Source organism: Chiloscyllium punctatum, chromosome 3, assembly GCF_047496795.1.
Source record: "Chiloscyllium punctatum isolate Juve2018m chromosome 3, sChiPun1.3, whole genome shotgun sequence".
NCBI classification, from domain to species: domain Eukaryota; kingdom Metazoa; phylum Chordata; class Chondrichthyes; order Orectolobiformes; family Hemiscylliidae; genus Chiloscyllium; species Chiloscyllium punctatum.
The window spans coordinates 76,572,525-76,588,451 of NC_092741.1; the positions used below are offsets into that span (position 1 = coordinate 76,572,525).

At 39.8% G+C, this 15,927-nt stretch overlaps 1 protein-coding gene across 1 annotated transcript in view; it reads left to right on the forward strand.

Annotated features, from left to right (window-relative positions):
- The first annotated feature begins 5,734 nt into the window (after positions 1 to 5,734).
- Positions 5,735 to 15,927, forward strand: part of LOC140460852 (trafficking protein particle complex subunit 3-like) — a 54,642-nt gene continuing 44,449 nt past the window's right edge. Inside the window, exon 1 of the mRNA XM_072555548.1 lies at positions 5,735 to 5,845. Within this exon, the coding sequence (XP_072411649.1) occupies positions 5,804 to 5,845 (42 nt within the window). The 5' untranslated portion in view covers positions 5,735 to 5,803. The remainder of the gene's footprint in view (positions 5,846 to 15,927) is intronic.

Genomic DNA, 15,927 nt, shown 5'->3' on the forward strand with positions numbered 1-15,927 from the left:
TAATGGCTATACACAGTATACAAGTTACAGGAGTAACATCACGGCTATATGCAGTATAGAAGTTACAAAAGTCACATCATGTCTATACAGAGTATCAAATTTACAGAAGTCACATCACGGCTATATGCAGTACAGAAGTTACAGAAGTTATATCATGGGTATACTTAGTATAGAATTTGCAGAAGTTACATCACGGCTAAGCACATTATAGGAGTGACAGAAGTTACATCACGGCTGTACACAGTAGAGAAGTTACAGAAGTTACATCACTGGTATGTGCAGTATAGACGTTAGAGAAGTTAATCGTGGCTACACAGAGTATAGATGTTACAGAAGTTATATAATGCTATTCACAGCATAGAGGTTACAGAAGTTACATCATGGCTATACGTGGTATAGAAGCTACAGAAGTTACATCACGGCTATACACAGTATAGCAGTTACAGAAGTTAGATCACGGCTATTTGCAGTACATACGTTACAGAAGTTAGATCACAGCTATACACAGTATAGCATTTACAGGAGTTACATCACAGCTATACACAGCATATCAGTTACAGAAGTTACATCACGGCCATACACAATATAAAAGTTACAGAAGTTACATCACGGCTATGCACAGCATAGAAGTTACAGAAGTTACATCACGGCTATGCACAGCATAGAAGTTACAGAAGTTACATCACAGTTTTGCGCAGTAAAGAAGTTATACAAGTTACATCACAACTATCTACAGTGCATAAGTTAAAGAAGTTACATCACAGCTATGCGCAGTACAGAAGTTACACACGTTACATCATGGCTATATGCAGTATGGAAGTTACAGAAGTTAAGTCATGGTTATACACAATATAGAAGTTACAGAAGTTACATCACAGGTATGCGCAGTATAGAACTTACAGATATTACATCACTGCTATGCGCAGTACAAGACTAACAGAAGTTACATCATGGCTATACACAGTATAAATGTTCCAGAAGTTACATAACGGCTATACACAGAATAGAAGTTACAGAAGTTACATCACAGCTATACATGGTATAGAAGTTCCAGAAGTTACATCATGGCTATATGCAGTATAGAAATTTCAGAAGTTACATCACGGCTATACACAGTATAGAAGTTACAGTAGTTACATCACGGCTATACACAGTATAGAAGTTACAGAAGTTACATCACGGCTATGTGCAGTATAGTCGTAACGGAAGTTACATTACTGCTATATACAATATAGAAATTACATCACGGCTATACATTTTATAGATGTAACAGAGGTGCCATCACATCCAGACGCAGTATAACCATAGTTTAGACAAACAAGAGGCTGATTTAAAGAGAGAAACATCACAGGCTCTCTCCTAATGCACTCCACACCCATAGGGGTGGTCTAACACTTTGCACTGCACGGCTGGTCGCTGGCAACTCTACTCTCGGCTGCTGATTGCTGACCCATCCTCAGAGGCTGGGGCTGGGTGTGTAAGAAGACAGAAGAGGGGAAGAAAACCACAGAAGGGAGACAAAGAAGAAGGAAGATAAGAAAAAGAATAGGCAGAGTGGATGATTTCCATATAGAGCGTCCAGCTCTGTAGCCACCTGTAACGCATGTGACTGAAAATGGCATTATATTGAAATTATAAATCTTGGTGATATTTTTCAAGCCTTCGGAACATAAAAAGGCATTCAGTGAGAAATTATCTTCCAATTTATCTGCTTCCCAAGCCCCCAACCTCCAACCCCCTGTCCTCCAATCTATCACTGCAGCTAACGCCAGCAAATAGCATTCCTGGAGCTTTCAGAGAACATCTGAAAGCTTGCATTTAGAACGTAGTTCTTTTTCCTCTTGGTATTTTCTTGGAATGAAGACAAAAAGATGATGGAACAAATACATTTAGTAAAAGTCTCTCAGGCAGTCAATTTCCTCAAGATCTATCCATTAACCAGAAAAAGAAATGGACTCACTGGACAGCCTCTGTTTTCTGTAAGAGCTCCCTGTACTGGTCTCAATATTTAATACATTATTCCACTGAATAATGGACCTTCAAGGTTACCTTTGATATTTTTGCAGTCCTGCTGCATTTCAAGTAAGAAATCTCAGAAGAAACAAATGCTTATGGTATTTATTTTGCATTTATTAATCATTAAAGTGAAATGAAATAAAATAACATTTATAGTGCCGAATGTCTGGAGATAGGCAAACCTTAAAATGGTCTGTATTGTTTCAATAGGGATTTCCTACTAATACAAGAGTGAAAGGAAAGTACTTTGGAGTGATCAACTTATAATAAATGTTAACATGTCTATACTTGCTGTGCATTGCAAGATTTGCTGCCCAAATGTAATTTTCCAATAGGAGTCCCAAGGAAGATTAAACTTTCCAATTTATAGGGAGATCAGAGTGATAACAATTTGCTGCAATAGTTCACTAACCCTAATTCTATATCCTTCATCAAAAGCGACCAATCAGTTAATAGTTATCTATTTGGCCTGTTGTGTACAGATGGGATGGGTTTTGTATGGAAGACCCCATAAGTACTTGAGAATAACATTGATTGTAGGGATCTCACAAGAAGATGATATGAATTAGCTTCTCCATAGGTTCTGGACAATCGTCATTCGACACGAACTATTAATAATGCATTCTTGGCTTAGAACTGTTCACCTGTGCTTTAGACATGAACTGCTTTCTGAAACTGTAATCATCTGTCTTAGTGTTTCAATGCAGTACAGTTAATTCTAGGCATACAGCAGGCAATTCCATGCAGAATGCTTCCAAACTTGTTCATCATTACAGCTATGAGGCCTAAGATATTTTCAGGTGAAAAGTTCATTTGCATGCTGACATGAAGTCAAGTGTCAATTACCAGTGGATAATTGGGTTGGGTAGCCTGCAGCAGGAGAATTGCAGAGTAAGCTGATCATCAGATCTCATGACGGTATCCACATGGACAGGACAGGAGCCATTTTCTAAGCAGCCTCCAGCAGTTTCTTTTGGACCTTTATTTGAATATGCACTCAAGAATTCTTGGCCCTCACAATTACATTTTTGGGCAAATGGCAAGAATGTTTTGTTTGGACACCATCCATTTTGAGCATAAAATTAAAATTAACCTCCTCATTAAAACAGGCAAATGTCCTCACTACCTTTCTCAAAACTGGACCTAAAGTGTTGTAGGTGTGAACCAGAGTTTTCAGGATGCTTCCATTTCATTACTCTAGGCAAGGCCCTTCAAATTAGCACCCCCTGCCCCTTCCCTTTTGCCACTTTTCAAAATGTAATCCACCAGTTATAAAGTATTTTCATATATTTTATGTAAATACAAGTTCTTAGCAAATAGTTCAACCACTCACAGATAAACATTCTTTGCAGCATTTGAAACACAGCTTCATGCACTATGAAATTAAGGTGATCAGTTTTCAATCAAGAGTTCTCTTTTGGAAAGGAATCTGATATAACAAATAGTCATTTTCAAATAGTATAAAACCAAACTTTTGAAGATGCCAGAAATCTAAAATAACAACAGAAAGACCTGCAGGAACTCAGCATGTTTTATAAAATCATGAGGGGCATGGTTAGGGTGAATAGCCAAGGTCTTTTCCCCAGGGTAGGGGAGTCCAAACCTAAAGGACATAAGGTGAGAGGGGAATGATTTGAAAAGGACTTCAGAGGCAATGTTTTCATGCAGAGGGTGGCGCATATATGAAATGAAGTACCAGAGGAAGTAGTGAAGGCAGGTACAATTACTACATTTAAAAAACATCTGGATGGGTACATGAAAGGTTTAGAGGCATATGGGCCAAATACTGGCAAATGGGACTCGATTGATTTAGGATATCTGGTCGGCATGGATGAGTTGGACCAAAGGGTTCATTTCTGTGCTGCATGCCTCTATGATTCAATGTCTGGAAGCATCTGTGGAGAGGGAATCCAATTTCACATTTTGAGTTCAACAGCACTTTGAAAATGAAGGGGCTGAAAAATGATGTTTTTGATGGTGTTGACAAAGGCAAAGGAAGGGCAAGTGAAACAGATGGTGAATTGCCCAGAGCAAGAAAGAAAAGGAGAGCTAAAGGTGGTAAAGAAGTGATAGAGATGTAAAATAGCTGTTAATGGTAGGTTTAAATAGTAGGAAATAGTTCTGCTTTCAGCAAGCCAATAAGACAGAGAGAAGATTGGAGGAAGTGGAGCACCATTCCCACTAAGCCAAATGGCTATGTTTGTACGCAGCTGCTCCAAGGTTCTGCATGTGGCAATTTGTGGCTGGCATTGAATACTGGTTCCAGAAGGCACTGCCATAGACAGGTCCTGGAGGCCTGCGTGGTGATAAGAAAATTAGAGGAATGCTAGTCAGAGGAGTTGGTAATCAAAATGGATTACAGTACTTATCTCTGATGTTGAATCCTTGCAAGAGACAGGCTGTCAGGAAACATAGAAACATAGAAAATAGATGCAGGAGTAGACCATTCAGCCCCTCGAACCTGCTCCATTATTCTGTATCATCATGGCTGATCATCCAACTAATATCCTCTTCCTGCTCATATCCTTTTCAGCCTAAGAAATATTATCAACTCCTTCTTGAAAATATTCAATGTTTTGGCCTCAGCTGTGGCAACAAGTTTCACAAATTCGCCACTGTCTGGATGAAACAGTTTGTCCTCATCTCAGTCCTAAATGGCCTACCCCATATCTTTAAACTATGACCCTTAGTTCTTGACTCCCTAGTCATTGCGAACATCAATCCCAATCTAGTCCTATTAGGATTTTATATGTTTCTATGAGAAACCCTTCATTCTTCTAAACTCTAGTAAATATAGTCCTAACTGATCCAGTGTCTCTTCATACATTAGTCCTGCCATCCCAGGATGGAGTGCAAATATATGTTGTACTCCCTCCATAGCCAGAACATCCTTTTTAAAATAAGGAGGCCAAAACTGGACACAATTCTCCAGGTGTGCTCTCACCCAAGCCCTTTATAATTGTAGCAAGATATCCCTGCTCCTGTACTCAAATCCTCTTGCTGTGAGAATAAATATACGCTCTGTATTTTTCACAACCTGCTGCGCCTACATGCTTAATTTCAGCATCTGGTGTACAAGGAGATCCAAGTGTCATTGCACCTCTCTCTTTTCCAGTCTAGCACCATTCAGATAATAATCTGTCTTCCTATTCTTGCTACCAAAGTGGATATCCTCATATTTATTCACATGATTATGCATCTGCCATGCATGAAATTAGAAGTGTCATCAAGTATTGTAAATTGTTTATAGACTAATGGTCTCTTTGTGCATCTGCTAATAATTACTGGTTCAACTCTTAGCGTTTTTCCAAAATGCTGAATGAATTGTGAAGCTTTTCACACCAATTACATTTAGTAAAATACTATTGATAGCATAGTGAGGTTAGCCATCTTGAAATTTATCAGATCCCACATGGGAAATATCTTTTACTTTTAGATATTCAAGACATTTAGTCAATGACTATCTGATTTTGAAATTTTCTTTATTTATGAATTCTTCATTGACATGCTTTCTTTCTTATTGACACCATCCCTTTCAAAATAATGTACAGACAATAGGTCCTTTTAACCTATAGGGGGTGATATTTAGTTGGCTTTCAAAGATTTTCATTGGCATTGCTTCTGGTACCAGCCTGGCTTGTTTTCTTCAGTGCATTGGTGTCTCTAAATAAGAAAACAGATCTGAAGGAGCAGCCTTTTCTAACAGATCACAGGAGGAGAGAAACACAAAAGATACTTTAAATCGACAGCTGGGGAATGAATACAATGTGAAATTTTTCAGTGAATTATGTCTCAACAATCAAGTAGAAGACCAGAAAAGCAAAAAATAGTAAGAATTTTCTTCATTATGGAATGCAATATTTTCTACTATCATAACTGTTTGGTTCCAACTGCTTAGATCGGAGTTGCTTCAGTTACATCTTGGGAAGCAGCATATAAATATTTATTTATTTACAATAAGTTGAAGGTAACATAGATATCTGAAAAAAAGATTATAGCACCATAAAATTGAATATAAATTAAATATTTTGATTAAAATGGAGAATGTTGAAAAGGAAATAATATTGATGTTGACATCAATCATCGAAGTGCAATGCTTGGTTTTTTGAGCATGCTTTGTGTGACCTTTACTTTTCTACAACTTGTTTGCAATTTTAAAAAAAACTGTAAATAACAAGAGGAATGATGAGAGGAGATTTATTTTGTTCTGGAGCTAAGGAAGTAAATTCTTTTGTCATGATTCCATTAGCTAGTCAGTAAGTACTGGTGACTAAATGGGATTCTAATGAGCCAGACTTGGAGATGCTAATGTAAGTTGAAAATCAAATAAGGAACAATATACTTGTTGATATTAATAATTTGCTTTTAGTTCCCTTCATCATAGAATCCCTACAGTGTGGAAGCCCATTGAGTCTACACCGACACTCTGAAGACCATTCCACCTAAATACCTATAACCCTGCATTTCCCGTGGCTCACTCACCTAGCCTGCATATACCTAGACACAAGAGGCAATTTAGATAACCAATGCAACTAACCCATATATCTTTGGATTGTGAGAGGGAACCAGAACACCTGGAGGAAACCCACGTAGTCAGGTGGAGAATGTACAAACTCCACAGAAACAGTCACTCAAGACTGGAATCAAATCCAGATCCCTGGTGCTGTGAGGCAGCAGTGCTAACCACTGTGCTACTGTGCCACTTTGTTTTCATGGAACCCTAAATTAGTGCTGGATCGATATAAAGACTATCATGCTGCTTTACCTGAAATAAAAGTGAGAACTTCCTTTGCAAATTGCTTCTCACTTGCTAGGCAAATGCAGATTAACAATGAAGGCTGATTAAGAATCAATAGTCACTCAAGAGTGTTATTTTGTTTGGTCACATTATACATAAAGATGACCAAAAGTTCTGTTTCAAGAAGTGTTTTATTATAGCCTAGAAGGTGACTAGCGCTGTATACTAGATACAATCAATGAGGATGTTAACAACTGTCTGGTGCAAAGAGAAAATATAGTTTTACATTCAGCAATGAATCTTGATTTACTGTAGAAAATATGTTTGCTACAGCTTACATATACATTGGCATAATTAATTTTTTTAAAGAAGTTTATAAAGGGAGTGCTGGGCCTATAGAAATTGAGTTTGGAGAATTAATAACAGAATAGGGAGATGGCAGATGAATTGAAGAGGTATTTTGGATCGGTCTTCTTTCTAGACGATTCAAGTAACAGTGCAGAAATAGCAATAACTCAGGAAAAGAAAGTAAGGAAGAACTCAAAAATTAACAATGACTAGAGAAGTGATGTGGAGTAAATTGTTAATGCTGTCGACTGACAGGACCCTGGATTTTGATAGACATCCCAGGGTTTTAAAAGATCTTCACGTGAGATAAGTGATGAAGTTCATAAACTCCATATATTTGGGAAGATTCCATGAAATTGGAAAATAGTGAACATAACTTTTTCAGTCAAAGACAATGAGAGACAGAAAGCAGGAAAGTGCAGGCAGTTAGTTTAGCATCTGTCATAGGAAAACAGGTCACCGAGAAAAACTCAAAGTAATCAAAATGAGATAAGAGATGTGGGCAAAAAGAAGAAGCAAAGAATCAGCGTCATCAAGAAGAGATGATGCAAGGTGTCCCCCAGAGACAGTCAATAGCACCAAGAATCTATTAACATATCAGTGAATATAATATAATCAAATAACTCAGCAATTGAGGATGACAGGGCAGGCGATGTATCACAGCTGCAGCAGTGGACCTCCTGGATGCTATGTTGATCCAGTATAAATACATGTACTGTAAGGGCTTAAAGTTCAAATAGCTAAGGCTCAGAATTTATGAATTAGAGACTGAACTACCGACACTGTTATGCATCAAGGAGGAGGATAGTTATCTTGAGCCTTTGTACCAGAATTCAATCACACATCTTTATAATAGATCTACAGATCTGGTCAGTGCTCAGTGAAAGGAGATGATTACTGTGACTGCTGGGAATTCAGGAATGTAGGATTATCAGCCATTTCAATTGTTCTTTTAGCATGTTTAGATAAGAGCTGCGGGATGGATGTACTAACTGACCATGTCAAAGCTGAGCAGGAAGCCATTCAATTTGGGAAGAAAAGAATGAATATAGTGATATTAGGGGACAGTGTTATCAGAGGGATTGGCACTAATATCTGCAGAAAAGAGTGTGGGTCCTGAGGTCTGTGCTCCCTGCTTAGTACAGTACCAGGTTTTAGAACATCCACTGTGGGCTGGAGAGAAGCTTAGAACGGTAGTAGAGAATCCTGATGTCATGGTCCATTCAGTCACCAATGACATAGGCAGGACAAAGAAGAGATTCTGCGCAGTTGTATGAAAGGTTAGGCACCAAATTAATGCACAGAACCTTAAAAGTCATAATCTTTGGATTATTCATGAGCTGCTTCTCCCATATTAAAGTAGGAATTAACACATGGAAGCTGCAGAAGATAAAACAAAAGCACTTCTTTCTCTTCTTCTAAATCTCTTAATCACCAAACTCCAGCAGTCCAAATTGAGTCACACTCAAGTGCTAAATCACACCAACTTGGCCAGTTCTTAATTGACCTAATAAAAGGTCAGTTTCCAGACGAACTATTTTGGGCAGCTTTGTTGATTAACTAAGCCCAAGTGCTCTTCCAGTAGAGGCCTAATTAAAACCCTGCTTAAGGCTGTAAACAGCAGAATTTAAATTGTAGATTTTAGTAACATGCAATTTAAATTACAAACAACATTAGATTATTACAAAAAGAAGATTTCTCATGCACTAACTGATAGCATTCAGTCATAAGTCAAACTAGTTTTATTCATATATTCTTAACAGAAAAGGCCGAACTGACTCACTTACAGAAGGACAGGTTTAATTGAAAGTGTCACATAAAAGATTATTACAGAATTCAAAAATCCAAATTTGGGGCGTTTACATGGGTAGTAGATTGGCTGGCTAACAAGCAGCATGAAGTAGGTATAATGGTCCTTTTACGAGTTGGCAAGATGTAATGAGTGGTGTTTAAAGGATCAATGCTGACATCTCAACTATGTACAAATTAAATAAATGACTTAGCTGGTATGCCAAATTTTCTGATGACTCAAATATAGGAAAGAAAGAATGTTCTGAAGAACTAATGGACATAAGGAGGCTACAAAAGGTTAAATGAGTAGGCAAAGATCTGCCAAATGGAGCATTAAGTTGGAAAATGTGAGATTGTCCATTTTGGCAGGAAGAACAAAAACAAAGTAAACTATCTTAATGTTGAGAAATTGCTGGACTCTGAGTTGCAGAAAAATCTACAAGTCACAGTATATGAATCATAGAGATCAGTGTGCAGGTACAGTGATTAATTAATAGAAGGAATAGAATGTTATTGTTTATTTTGTGGAGAATTGAATAGAAAAGTAGTGAAGACTGTTATATAGCACCTTGATGAGACTATATCTGGTATACTATGTACAGTGTTGGCCTCTTTATTTAAGGAAGGATGTTAACCTGCTGAAAGGATTTCAAAGAATATTTAATAGACTATTACCACAGATGTGTGGTCTTATGAAGAAAGGTTAGATGTGCTATGTTTTTTGTCTGCTGAGTTTAGGTCAGTAGGAAGGTGACTTGATTGAAGCACAAGTGCCTGAGAGGTCTTGACACATTTTAAAATTCAGGCAGAAGCTATGGAGTCACTGCCAAAGTCAGGATTTGTTTCCCATCCATAATTGCTCACAAACTGATCAGATTATTCAGTCATTTCAGAGAACAGTTCATAAGAGTCAACTATTTTGCTATGAGTTAGACAAGGTAAGAATGCCAGATTTCCTCCCCTAATGAACATTAGTGGTTCAGGTTAGGATTTTGCAACTATCAACAGAGGATACACAGTCATCATCAGATGAGCTTTTAATTCTAGATTTTATTGGATTCACATTTCCCTATTTGCCATAGTGAGATTTGAACCCATGACCTGAGAACATGAGAGTGGTTCTCTGAAATATCTATCTGGTGAAATAGAACAATTCAGTGCAGAACAGGCCCTTCAGCCCTCGATGTTGCACTGACCTGTGAACTAATCTAAGCCCATCCCCCTACATTATCCCATTATCATTCATATGCTTATTCTAGGACAGTTTAAATGCCCCTAATGTGGCTGAGTTAACTACATTTGCAGGCAAAGCAGTCCACGACCTTACCACTCTCTGAGTAAAGAACCTGCCTCTGACATCTGTCTTAAATCTATCACCCCTCAATTTGCAGCTATACTCCCTCGTACAAGCCGACATCATCATCTTAGGAAAAAGACTCTCACTGTCTACCCTATCTAATCCTTTTATCATCTGTATGTCTCTATTAAATCCCCTCTTAGCCTTCTCCTTTCCAATGAGAACAGACCCAAGTCCCTCAGCCTTTCCTCATAAGACCTTTCCTCCAGACCAGGCAGTATCCTGTTAAATCTCCTCTGCAAATTTTCCAATGCATCCACATTCTTCCTGTAATGGGGCAACCAAAACTGTACACGATATTCCAAGTGAGACTGCAATAGCGTTTTGTACAGTTGCAGCATGACATCACGGCTCCGGAACTCAATCCCTCTACCAATAAAACCTAACACTCTGTATGCTTTCTTAATAGCGCTATCAACCTTGGTGGCCACTTTCAGAGGTCTATGTACATGGACACCAAGATCCCTCTGCACATCCACACTACCAAGAATCTTTCCATTGACCCAGTATTCAGCCTTCCTGTTATTCTTCCCAAAGTGAATCACCTCACATTTATCTGCATTGAACTCCATTTGCCATCTCTCAGCTCAATTCTGCAGTTTATCCTAGTGCTGCTGCAACCTGCAACGTTCTTCCACACTGTCCACCATTCCACCGACTTTAGTGTCATCTGCAAACTTACTAACCCATTTACCCATGTTTGTGTTCAAGTAATTTATTAAAATGACAAACGGTAGTGGTCCCAAAACAGATCCTTGTGGCATACCACTAGTAACTAGACTCCAGTTTGAATATTTTCCATCAACCACCACTCGCTGCCTTTTTACAGAAAGCCAAGTTTCTAATCCAAACTGCTAAATCATCCTCAATCCCATGCCTCTGAATTTTCTCCAAAAGACTACCATGTGGAACCATATCAAAGGCTCTACTGAATTCCATGTACACCACGTCAACTGCCCTACCCTCAACATGCTTGGTCATCTTTTCACAAAACTCAATGAGGTTTGTGAGACATGACTTGTCCTTGACTAAACCATGCTGACTATCTCCAATCAAATTCTTGCTTGCTAGGTGGTTATAAATCCTGTCTCTTATAATCCTTTCCAAAACTTTTCCTACAACAGACGTAAGGCTCACTGGTCTATAATTAGCTGGGTCATCTCTACTGCCCTTCTTAAATAAGATCACAATATTTGCAATCCTCCAGTCCTCTGGTGCTAAACCAGTAGACAATGATGACTCACAAGATCAAGGCAAAAGGCTGTGTTATGTCCTCCCTCACTTCCCAGAGAATCCTCGGATAAATCCCATACAGCCCAGGGGATTTATCTACTTTCACATCTTCTGGAATTTATAACACCTCCTCCTTTCTAATCTCAAACCTTTCTAGTCTAATAGCCCGTATCTCAGTCTTCTCCTCTACAATATTCTCTTTCTCCTGAGTGAAAACAGATGAGAAATATTCATTTAACAACTCTCCGATCTCCACAGGTTCCACACATAACTTCCCACTTCTGCTTTTGACTGGCCTTATTCCTACCCTAGTCATCCTTTTATTCCTCACATACCTATAGAAAGCTTTAGGGTTCTCCTTTATTCTACCTGCTAAAGTCTGCTCATGGCCCCTCCTTGCTCTTCTTAACTCTCTTTTTAGATCTTTCCTATTTAATCTCCGTCTCCTCACCTGAACCATCTCGTCTCAACGTCACATAAGCTTCCCTCTTCTGCTTAACAAGAGATACAATTGCATTAATAAACCACGGTTCCCTTTCCTTATCACTTCCTCCCTGCCTGACAGGGACATACCCATCAAGGACATGCAATAGCTATTCAACTCCACATTTCAATTTTCCCCATCCACTGCATTTTGCTACCCCATTCTATGCCTTAAGTCTTGCCTAATCGCATTATAATTGCCCTTGCCCCATCGATAACTCTTGTCCTGTGGCACTCACCTATCCTTTCCATCGCTGAACTAAACATAACTGAATTATGATCAATCTCTCCAAAGTGCTCACTTATCACTTAATAATACACCTGGCCTGGTTCATTTCCAAGTACCAGATACAGTGTGGTCTCCCCTCATGTCAACATACTGTGTCAGGAAATCCTCCTGCACACCTTGAACAAAAACTGATCCATCCAATATACAAGAGTTACAGCATTTCCAGTCAATGTTGGGGAAGTTAAGGGCCCCAGTAATGACCACCTTGTTCCTTTCACTCCTACCCAGAATTATTTTGCCAATATTCTCCTCCATATCCCTGGAACTTTGCGGAGGCCTATAAAAAACTCTCGAGACTCGGCAAGATGGCGGCGATTCTGTAGAACTTCTGTGGACAGCTCTGCCTAGCAACCAAGGCATATTGGTTTTTTTGCCAACCCTGGCCAACTTACGTGGTAGAATTATTAGTTTAAAACCTTACAAAACACATATTTGTTAATATTTGGGAGTGGGAAGAATGCCAAAGGGAAAAAGAGCGAGCAAACAGCAGCAGGGAGGACACTCCCCTGCAGCACCTACCACACCAGAGACTGCAGCAGCAGCAGCCTCTCATGACCCCCCCCCCCCCCCCCCCCCCAGTGACCTGACAGACTCACAGGAATTTGCTGCGGTGTTGGAGAGACATACCTTGAAAGATGGGGCTGCGATTGAGGAGATCCGTGAGGAGATTCGTGCCCAGGTCCAACTTATCGCATCCATGCTGCAGAAGCATGAGCAGGAGATCCAGGGCCTTGGGGAGAAGCTGGAGGCGGCGGAAGGTCAAACTAAGGCCTTGGAAGCTGCAATGGAGTCCTCATTCAGTCGTATCCAGGTGCTAGAGCGAGAGGTGTGGGCCTTGTGAGACCATATCGATAACCTCAAAAATCGAGGTCGGCGGATAAATCTCTGAATTGTTGGGCTCCCTGAAGGTGAGGAAGGTGAGCGGATAGTCAGCTTCTTTGAAAGCTGGCTGCCAAAGTTTTTGGGCCTTCACATCGAGTCCAGCAGGCTGCAGATTGAAAGGGCTTAGTGGGTTACAGTGCACAGGTCAGGGTCAGTGCAGAACCCCCGCTCGGTCCTAGTGCAGTTCCACTCATATAAGGACAAGCAAAAAGTCATAGAAGCTTCCAGATCCCTGGGAAAAGATCTGCAGGCGCTGCTGTACAAGGGGTCACAAATCATGTTTTTCCAGGATTTCTCTGCAGCTGTAATTCGAAAGAGGAAGTCCTTCAATGAAGTTAAAAAGAGGCTGAGGAACCTGGGCGTTCAATGCTCCATGAGATACCCCACAGTGCTCCATTTCAGCCAGGAGGACTCAGTTTATACATTTGACTCAGTGGATAAAGCCAAAAACTTTGTGGACACTTTAAAATAGATGGATTGGCCTGAAGAATGCAGTTAATGTTTGTTCTCTTTTCCATCTTTCCCCATGTTTTCTCTTCCTTTGTTTTATTCCTTTCTTTCTCCCTAATAATTTCCTTTTTGGAAAAGGGGGAAAAGAGCTTGGAATAAGTTGTTCCTTTTTTTTTTAATAGCTGGATTTTCTGATGGGAAATTTTGTGGATGTCCATTGTTGTCTCTCCCCCTTGCTTTTTATTTGTTCTGTTTCATTTTAGTCACAAGTAGGGGTGAGATGAAGCCAGGGATGGGTGGAATGCTCATCCTGACTTTGTCTTTCGATTTAAGGATCATCTCCTTGTTTTTTTTTTCTGGCCTAAGGCTGGGACACAGTCCGGGTTTGAAGGAGCTCTGAAAGAGGGGATGGGTAGGGTGAGTGCCCCTAATGGGCAAGGGGAAGAGTCTTTCATTCAAGGTTTTATAGTTGGTTTTATTTTTAGTTTTTTGGTACTAATAGTTGTTTATAGTTATGATAGAGTAGTTCTTGTATATATAGATTTTGATTCTGTGTCTTTATTTACTTATGCTCAGCACTTTGTAAGCTGGGTTGTCCCTCCCGAGGGGTTCAAGGTGTCTGAAAGGGGATATGGCTAAGTGTCTTAATAAATGGTGCACCTGGAACATTAAGGGAAGTCATTCACTTGTTAAAAGGAAAAAAGTGCTTTCTAGCCTTAAGAGGGAAAGGGTTGATATTGCTTTGTTGCAGGAAACCCATCTTGATGATGGGGAACACCTGAAATTACAACAGGGGGGGTTATGACCGGGTATTCTTTCCATCTTTTACTACTAAAAGTAGGGGATTGATGGTACTTATTCAGAAAAAACTTCCATTCACATTATTAGAGCAGGTGAAAGATGAGAAGGGATGGTTTGTGATACTTAAAGCCCTGATACATGGAGAGGAATACAGCATTTTAAACATCTACTGTCCTCCGGCATATCCCCTCAAATTTGTGATTAGTGCTTTCTCTAAATTGAGTGCTTTTGGAACACGGCACATTATTATATGGGGGGGATTTTAATTGTCTTTTGGATCCGACAGTGGACAGGATGCCTTGTGGGCCCCCAATTATTTTTTCACAGGCCAAGCAGGGAGCTGACTTATGCGAGGAATTGGGGCTGGTGGATATTTGGAGATGTCTTCACCCTACCGGCAGGGACTTCACCTTTTTTTTCAAACCCACATAAATGTCACATGAGGATTGACCTCTTTCTGGCTCCCTCAGTGTTTCTGGATTCAATTATGAGTTATAAAATTGTGAATTAGCTATCTCTAATCACGCGGCAGTGTATTTGGAGGTTAAGGCCAAGAGTGAAGGGCTAAGTTTGCGGCACTGGCATTTGGACCCTTTTTTCCTTAAGGATTCCAAATTTGTGGAATACTTTTTGAAGGAATTTGAAGAATTCTTGACTATCAACTCAGGCACGGCTAATAGTCTGTCTATGCTATGGGAGACTGCCAAGGCCTTTGCTAGGGGATTAGCTATTTCCTATTCGGCTAGCAAGAAACGACAGAAGGAGGAACAGCAGTGTCTACTTGAGGTGCAGTTGAAAGCCATGGAGGCAACACATTTTGCGTGGCCTTCGGTGACTCAGGTACAGTGGATCACGGCCCTCCAGGCTGCCTTGAATTCAATTCTGACACACAACGCAAAGAAAGCACTTGCTTTTGCTAGACAGAGGCTGTTTGAATATGGGGATAGGCCAGGGAAGTATATAGTGTAACTGACTTGGAAACAGCATGCTCCCCAATCCACTACTACAATCAGAGACAGCGCTGGGGTTCTTATGTATGATGCTAAAAAGATTAATGAGGCTTTTCAGAGCTTTTACTCTGAATTGTATTCATCTGAAGGTTTCGAAGACAGGAGGGCTAAAATGGAGACCTTTTTTAAGAAATCCAAGATGGAGGATGAGAAACATTTCTGGCTGTAAGAGCTGCTCCTTTTTTTGAGGTATTTTAGGTGCTGGAGGTGAATCCCTCGAATTCCAGGAGCAGCAATTACTGTTTTATATGCTGTTGCATTGTTTTGGAAATGAGATAACAAGAATCCAGAGAAAGTATATTCTTGTCAGGGTGAAGGGGAAGGCTGGTAGGTATAGGGAATGCTGGATGATGAAAGAAATTGAGGGTTTGGTTAAGAAAAAGAAGGAAGCATATGCCAGGTATAGACAGGATAGATCGAGTGAATCCTTAGAAGAGTATAAAGGAAGTAGGAGTATACTTAAAAAGGAAATCAGGAGGGCAAAAAGGGGACATGAGATAGCTTTGGCAAATAGAATTAAGGAGAATTC